At 30.0% G+C, this 8,166-nt stretch overlaps 2 protein-coding genes across 2 annotated transcripts; both read right to left on the bottom strand.

Annotated features, from left to right (window-relative positions):
- Positions 1–316: 316 nt before the first annotated feature.
- LOC139089624 (uncharacterized) lies at positions 317–2,416 on the bottom strand. Its single transcript, XM_070639206.1, has 3 exons — positions 2,295–2,416; positions 1,625–2,229; positions 317–1,560 (listed from the first exon to the last, which is right to left on the bottom strand). The coding sequence occupies exons 2-3, from the start codon at positions 2,164–2,166 to the stop codon at positions 423–425; spliced, it is 1,680 nt and encodes a 559-aa protein (XP_070495307.1). The 5' UTR covers positions 2,167–2,229; positions 2,295–2,416; the 3' UTR covers positions 317–422.
- Positions 2,417–2,645: 229 nt separating this feature from the next.
- Positions 2,646–5,911, bottom strand: LOC139089622 (ATP-dependent RNA helicase DDX24). The gene is made up of 6 exons (XM_070639202.1): positions 5,180–5,911; positions 4,415–5,124; positions 3,521–3,651; positions 3,358–3,456; positions 3,122–3,296; positions 2,646–2,999 (listed from the first exon to the last, which is right to left on the bottom strand). The coding sequence occupies exons 1-6, from the start codon at positions 5,885–5,887 to the stop codon at positions 2,750–2,752; spliced, it is 2,073 nt and encodes a 690-aa protein (XP_070495303.1). The 5' UTR covers positions 5,888–5,911; the 3' UTR covers positions 2,646–2,749.
- Between the last annotated feature and the right edge of the window lie 2,255 nt (positions 5,912–8,166).

The raw sequence follows: 8,166 nt of genomic DNA, 5'->3' as shown, positions 1-8,166 counted from the left end.
ACAAATTTAAATGCCAACTTAAAAAATTTCTGTGTGAAAATAAATTTTTGGACGGGGCAAGCATATTTTTTGAAAAAATATCGTTAAATTCAAATTTACACATACCGTTAATGATATAATCATTAACAACTGAAATATTAATTTGTGCGTATTCGTTGATATATTTATAAGAAAATCATGAGTCAGGAAGATAAGAGAAAAGCATGATATTCTTACTGCACTATGTATTGTTTATTAAAACGATTACGGTCGTTTGAAATTAAAATTAATATCAAACAAAACAATACTTAAATCTAAAAAATGTATCACAGTTTGACAACAATAGGAACAAAAGAACATGCAATGTCCTAAATTATTTTAAAATGTTAACAATTATTTCACAAAGTATAAAATGATCACAAATTCTCGAATTTAAATTATAATTAATTACTGCCCATATTTTTAAGATTAAGTTTACCCATCTTCGCGGCCAACTGCTTTAATTCTCGTTTCAAAAGGTTTCCATTTGGTGCATTTGGGAACTCATTAACAAAGTAAACTCCGCCTGTAATCTGCTTCTCCTTGCCGACTTTGGCATTCACATGATTGACAATAAATGATTCATTCAAACCATCTGGTGCATTATCCTTCTTGATTACAAATGCATGAATTTTTTCATACTTATAGTCTGGATCATAAATTCCAACAACACTACTATACTTGACTCCGGGGATCTCATCAATATAATTTTCAATCTCTCTTGGAGTCACTTGATAGGATCCAATAGATTTAATCATATGTTCAACACGATCGAGGACGTAAAGTTTTCCAGAATCATCAAAATATCCAGCATCACCAGTTTTCACAAATCCTTCACTATCAAAACAATCATTGTATACTTCTGGTTCACCAAAGTATCCAGAAAATGGAGTTCCAGTTATAGCATAAATCTCTCCGACTTTGTTTGGCTCCAAGGCAGTTCCGTTTTCGTCACAAATTTTTACTCTTACATTATAATGCAAATAACCTGAGCTCAATCCAGTATATTCATCAGGAACCGCTGATAAAGACCCTTGCATATCAGTTGTTGCTGATATACGTCCAGTTTCAGTCAATCCATAGGCATTTATGACTATTCCATTTGGAACAATTGCTTGTAATTCGTGCATGGTTCTTTCACTAATAACACCTCCGCCTACTGTTAAAATTCGAAGGCTTTTCAATGGTCTCACTTTTTCACTATTTAAAACCCTTGCGGCATATGGCGACGGAATGAAAACAACTGTAACTTTTTGACGATCTATAATATCCATCCAATTTTCTGGCGTAACAGGTTGAGATGTTATGACATTAGGGATATTATACATAACACAGTATGTTGAATATAAAATGTGAAGGATCCAATATGGTAAAAACGTGATAAGATTGACATCAGTGTCTTTCAGGTTCGAATCAAAAGGTAAGATTGAAAGTTCAATCAATTTTTTATGTGATAAACAAACTCCTTTAGGAATTTTTGTAGTGCCAGATGAACAGTTAATAATAGCGATGGTTGATGAGATATTAGGAAGGTCTGGGAATCTGTTAACAATAATTTTATTAATTAATTCTAGGTTATATGAAAATATTTTAATGTGTTACTTACATATAGTTTTGCCAATCAGTATATTCATCCAGAATCTGATCAACAAACTGAAATCCATCAATTTTGCTGATCAATGTAAATATTTTAGCATCCAATTTTATCTTGTCTACACCTTCCTTAACTTTTGCAGCTATTTTTCCATCAGTAAAGATTATTTTCGGCTTAGTTTTACCCCACATGTGCTCAATTTCATTTTCCTTCATTTCAACAGAAATTGGATTTACAGCAACACCAATTACAAAACATCCAAACATTATCGGTGCTACATTTTCACTATTTGATGCAATCAGTCCAACAACATCCCCTTGTTTAAGGTTATGCCTAGTGAAATAACTGGCAAATTTCAAAGATCGTTCATAAACGTCAGCACATGTTAATTTCACTCCAGTATCATCACAAATTTGGAAAATGCTTTTCGGTTGTTGAATGAGTCTTTGCATGAACAAATAGCCAAGATTTGCATCCGGATTGTACATTGGAGGACATCTTGGTCCACTCCAGATTTTAGTGGCTGGATCGTAGATGCTTTTTTTGCAGTTCATCGTTGGATTTTTAATAAAATTTATTACTTTAAATAGAAGTTGAAAACTGAAGGACTTTTTGGGCTGTAATAAAAAATAATTATGTTAAGAATTTAGAATAGAATAGAAAATGGAGACTCAATGCTTACCAGAACAATGAAAAATAATTTCAATTCAAGAATTTGCGGTTACAAAAAACGGTGTTGATCTTAGGCCGGAATAACACAGAATGGACAGATGCTCTAGATTATTTTTGACTGCTAAAAAACACCTTCAAGCATGAAGGGAAATTACTAATTTCCAATCGGTTTTCGGGGATTTAAAAGATTGGAGATCAAAATTTAAAAAACCGTTAAAAATTTGAATTTTTAATATCCGTTAAAATATTTGAATTTCTAAAATACGTTAAAAGCAAACACAATGAAATAACTGTAATAAAATAAGGATGTGATTTAAAATTTGACTACAATTGACTGGTTAACAAGAAATTAAAAATAAAATTATTTTTTAATCTCTGAGAAAATTTTGTAAAATTCTCAAAATTCTCAGCTTTATTTCAATTTAATTTTATTTACAAACAATTTATTTGTATTTAACATCAAATTCACTTCCGTTTCTTAAACAACTTGAGCTTCTTAAACTGCTTGCTATTCTTCTGCTGTGCTGTCTTTGCCTTAATAATTTCTAAAGGATTTGTTTCAATTTTCTCATTAATTTGAGCTATCGGGAACTTGAGGCTGTGAATATTTGTTGGAACTATACTCATTGACAAAAGCTTTCCAAGTTCAAACTTTTTGTGCTTTAGTGCTAGATTAATTTGCTTAAGCTTTCGATTTGTGCTTGATTCGTTGTCTCTGTGGATGGAAAGTTAAATTTTAATCTAGGATTTAAAATTAATCCATGGATTTAAAATAAATCCAATTTCATTTTAATCCAATTTGTCAAAATTTCCATCTTGACATCCAATAATACTTACGAATCATCGCTATCTAATATTCCAATATCGTCTGCAGCTTTCTTCTTCCAGTTCTTATTGTCGTTCATTCTGCGAACTTGCAAATCTATTGACTCAATTTCTCTTGCTAATCGGACTCGATCCTTAACATTCTTCATGATTTTAGGGTCGATTGGGAACATTGGCAGATCCTCGTCTGTGAAATAAATTTATGTTTATATTAAATTAGCTTAATTAAGTTTCTGGATTCAACTTACTTCGTCCTAAAGTTTTTTGCAATTTTAAGAAATTCTTGACCTCCGCTGGTTCCATGATCAGAATCGAAAGACCTTCCTTATTGGCACGAGCAGTTCTTCCTGTAAATCAATACAAAATGTTATCTTTGACCACTCTTCGTCAATAAACTCAAAAAATCCATACCTGATCGATGAACATAATCTTCTCCTGTTATTGGAACTTGATAATGAATAACATGCTGAATATTTGGAATATCGAGACCTCTTGCTGCACAATTTGTTGCTACCAATACACTGTGTTCTTGCTTTTGGAACCTAGAATTTTAATTTTATGAAAACCGTTAAAATTTGAATTTTTGAAAACCGATAAAATTTGAACTTTCGGTGCTTCTCGATTGGTTGAATTTTGAAATTTTTACTTGAATAATCCGTGTTCTTTAAAATTTAATCATTTTCAAAATGACATTTAATTCAGTTGACACTTCAAGAATACCAGATCATCTATTTATTCAACATCATAAACAGCATTCTAATCAGCAATTGCTGTTAATTAAGCGAATTTTGATTTTAAAATTTGTTTTGCCCGCGGATTAGAATTTCGTTACTTATATTTTTTTCAACAATGAGAATTTTTAATAATTTTAGCTTAATAGCTTGGTTTTGAGCCCTAATAAGCACAACATAAGATGTATTAGATAAGGAACCATCGATTAGACTACCAAAGATTTAAAAGTGTTTTAATAGTCTATACAATGATGTCAAAAACAACTTCAAAAAAAAAAGTATAAGTAACGGGCAAAAATGGAAATATTTCCTTAATTAAAGTTGTATTAAAGGTACTAGATGACATAAAACGATAGTTGGAACGAGATATAAGGCATTAAAAGTAGTGAAAAAGTGAGTAAATTAAGGAAATAGAATTTTAATTTTAGGAAAACCGTTAAAATTTGAATTTTTTGAAACCGATAAAATTTGAACTTCAGGAACCGATTGATTTAAAATTTGGAAAACCGATTGGATTCAAAATTTTGAAAACCGTTAAACTTCAAATGTCAAAAATTCGTTAATTGTTACTTACTTTTCTAAACTTTTAAGTCGTTGTTTCTGTTCCATATGTCCATGAATGGAAATCGGTGAAATATTCAAATGACTCAATACAGAAACAGTTCTCTTAACGCAGTCAATTGAATTACAGAACACGATCGTTCGTCCCGGAAAATTCAATAATATGTAATACAAGTGGAAATCCTTTTCATCCAACGTACACAAAATCCTTGATTCAATGACTTTGCCAGCTACACCAGAATTGTCTGTGATATCAAATACTTTTGGATTTTTCATACCAAACATCATAGCAAACATGTCAGTTCTCTGTTCTTTAGTCATTTCCGTTAATTTTACCATTTTCTTCTTCCTTTTCGTCACATAATCCGGAAGATCATGAAGCATCGTTAATGTGGCTGAAAACACAAAACTCTGACGATTTGGATTGGCTTCCGTGCCATTAAGCAGTTCCAATATATTTTCCATTTCAGCAAAATGTCCTTTCTCAATCATTCGATCAGTTTCGTCGATAACTAAATGCTTAATGTTTGCAAGCTTCTGTAAATGCTCATTTCCGTCATTAAATAATTCCCAGATTCTTCCTGGTGTTGCTATTATAATGTTTGGATTTGAATTGAGGACTCTTTCTTGCTTAACAGTTGCTAATCCACCAATAATGCAGGCAATCTTCACATTTGTGTATTTAGCAACGGCATTAAGATGATTGTAGATTTGTTGAGCTAACTGGAAATGAGAATGACTTTAATGACATATTTTATGATCTACTAAGGATGCTTACCTCTCTAGTTGGTGTCAATATCAGCGCAGCAAAGTTTGTAGCTTCATCTTCATTATCTTTAAGTCGTTTCTGGATGCATTGAATGATTGGAAGTCCAAAAGCCAAAGTTTTACCACTTCCAGTTTCTGCAGCTCCAAGAATATCAACCTTTCCATAACAAGATACAGGAATTGTGAGCTTTTGGATCTCTGTTGGAGTTTTAAACTTTAATTCAATTAAAGCTTTGATAATTTCATCTGATGTGATGCCAATATTATTCCAAGTTGTTCGAATTTCTGCATTTTCTGGATCTTCAAAGATGTCAGCTACTTGTGGTGGTTTAAGCAGCACAAATTGACCAGGAACAGTATTTAAATCTTCTTTATTTTTATTTGCCTTTGATTTCTTCTTTTTTGGTTCCTTTACAGGTTCTTCAATGGCACTACTAGGTGTTTCCTTGACATCATTGTCTGCCTCGTCATCATCGTCGTACCTTCGTTTCTTTGATTCGAAAATATCACCATCCAGTTCATTATTTAAGTATAATTTATTCCTTCTTTTTAAATCACCGGATAAAAATGATGAATCGTAATTTTCTAGCACTTCTAATCCAGCAAATCCTTCAAGATTATCGCCTTCTATACATCCAGAAATTTGGACTGGCTTCCAAGTTTTATTTCCATTTTTATTTTTAATTTTATTAACTTTATTTTTATTTTTTGCTCCCATTGCTTGCACGTGTGTTTTTGTTTACCTTAGAGTTCTACACTATGCAAGAGCAAGTTTAAAAAATTAGAAGCCGTTAATTTGTTACACAATTATGATTATTTTTAAGTCCATGCTTGTACAAGAAATAATCTGAAGAGAAAGAAATCTTGCTATTGGCATAAGCTTGAAGCTGTGTATGTTTGTTCATCGTGACTCCATCCTATAAGTAATAACGTTATTGAAAATAACGGTGTCAGAAATTTCAAAAATGTTTGTCGGATAATCAAAAACAAAAATAATTGTCGGATAGTCGAAATCAAATCGTTTTGAAGCGGCATTGCAAAAAAATAAATTTTCATTAATTTCTACTTTAATTAATTACCTGGAAGTAAGACAAATGTAAGTATTACAATCTTTTCATCGTGATTCATCAACAGATTAGTTGCAATTTAGAGAAATTCCCGGATTTCAGCAAAATTTTCAAATTTTAGAAATTCAGCAAATAATCACAACACAAATTTAATGAATTATACAATATTAACAGCTCTAATTTGTTATTTTAGCACTCAACATGTCGTTCAAAGGCAACACAAAAGTACAGAAAGTTATGGTACAACCCATCAACTTGATTTTCAGATATTTACAAAATCGTTCAAGAGTTTGCGTCTGGATCTTTGAAAATATTAATTTAAGAATAGAAGGAGCAATTATTGGATTTGATGAATATATGAATCTTGTGCTGGATGATGCTGAAGAATATAATGTAAAGATCCCAAACAAGAGAAAGAATCTTGGCAGGATAATGTTGAAAGGTGATAATATCACGTTAATTCAGCAGGCTGGTGGCGGTAGCAAGTAATCCAATATTCATCAACCATTTGCATTTAACGATTAATTTTAATTATATCTTAAAAGTAAAATAATAAATATCTTTCCTTCTGAAAATTTACTTTTTTTTCGACATAAGTAAGGGATGTGTTTTTATTTTGTGCTGTTTACAGTAATTAAGTCTGTAATTAAGACTTTTCAGATTATGAACTTGATTTTCAGGAAAATGTGTTATTAAGAATTTTAATAATTATATACAAGAACAATACAACAGCAATATATTGATTTTTTGAAAGCAATACAACAAAAATTTTTGAAAATGCCACATGTGTCGAAACCATACAACAATTTAGATTCTCAAAAGCTTACAAAGCTGTTTGTAAAATACAAATCTGTATACATGTTTAATACTGAACCCTACAACAGAAATTTGAATGAAATCAATTTCTTGTCCCAGAACCATACAAATGTTTTAAAAGTCGATTCTAAAATTTGAATTTTCCTGTAAATTAAAACAAATTTCCATCAAGTTATCAATGCAAAATAATTTAAATAAATTAACAATTTCGAACCCAAATTGAAATCTGAAATAAATGACTAATAAAATTGATAAGGAAGCAAAAACTTTTTTTGTGTATATTTTTCATATATTATTTTAATTTATTTTTCTCATAGATCAAATATAATACATTTTTTTCTCATTTTTTTCACCATCATAATTTTCCTTTTTTTTATGTAACATTGTGTGTGTATATGTCTTAATCATCTAGGAATTCTCCATTTCATTTTATTTAAGATTTTTTATTTTTTTTATTTACGGATTTTGTTGCTTCTGTTGTCATCGAAAAAAGGAAGATTTATCACCGATTAAGGAAATTAAAATAATTATTCTCTTTTTTGATCTTCATTTCTCGATTTTTTAATTTTCTTTAGTTTTTTATTAAGATTCATAAAATGATTAATACTTTTACGATTGAAAAGTTTTTCATTGCAACTACCAGACACATTTATTTATTTAAATTTTTTTATAGATTTTTTTTTTTCTTTATTTTTTTTTATTCTTTTTACGTTTAGTTTTCTTGAGAAGCGTTGTGAAAGTTTAGGACCTGAGTGAAAAATTGAAGAATTTTTAATTTTCCTTATTTTTCTTTTTTTAAATTTTTTTGTTTTGTTTCCTTTTTTTGTACAATCACTCGTTTTTCACTCAAGTGGTGGCAAATTATAATTAAAATATTTTTGGAGATGAGATTTGAAGATTTTTAGGATTTCAAAATCTGATTTAAATCAAATCAAAATTCAAACGAAAATTTTAAATAATTTTAAAATCTAACAATTAGGGTAAAGAATATAATTTTTGTGGTAATTTCAATCTTCAAGATTTTAAAAGTTCATAACTTTTCACGTGTTAATTCTTTTAGGACAATTTCTTCGGCAAAATATTCAGGAAACAAGGAAATTTACTATAAGCTAAT

Source organism: Chironomus tepperi, unplaced genomic scaffold, assembly GCF_022539635.2.
Source record: "Chironomus tepperi strain 1889 unplaced genomic scaffold, CSIRO-AGI_Ctep_v1 contig_184, whole genome shotgun sequence".
In the NCBI taxonomy this organism is placed as follows: Eukaryota; Metazoa; Arthropoda; class Insecta; order Diptera; family Chironomidae; genus Chironomus; species Chironomus tepperi.
The sequence above is the reverse complement of the archived record's forward strand: the minus strand, read 5'-3'. Positions and strand labels throughout refer to the sequence as shown.

What these genes read in the sequence shown, in the direction of transcription:
- LOC139089624 (XM_070639206.1), bottom strand. Translation starts at nt 2,166, where the DNA reads ATGAACTGCAAAAAAAGCATCTACGATCCAGCCACTAAAATCTGGAGT. An exon ending in ACTGATTGGCAAAACTATAT is followed by an intron (nt 1,561 to 1,624) that starts GTAAGTAACACA and finishes TATTGTTAACAG; the next exon opens with ATTCCCAGACCTTCCTAATA.
- LOC139089622 (XM_070639202.1), bottom strand. Translation starts at nt 5,887, where the DNA reads ATGGGAGCAAAAAATAAAAATAAAGTTAATAAAATTAAAAATAAAAAT. An exon ending in TATTGACACCAACTAGAGAG is followed by an intron (nt 5,125 to 5,179) that starts GTAAGCATCCTT and finishes TCTCATTTCCAG; the next exon opens with TTAGCTCAACAAATCTACAA. An exon ending in AGATTATGTTCATCGATCAG is followed by an intron (nt 3,457 to 3,520) that starts GTATGGATTTTT and finishes ATTGATTTACAG; the next exon opens with GAAGAACTGCTCGTGCCAAT.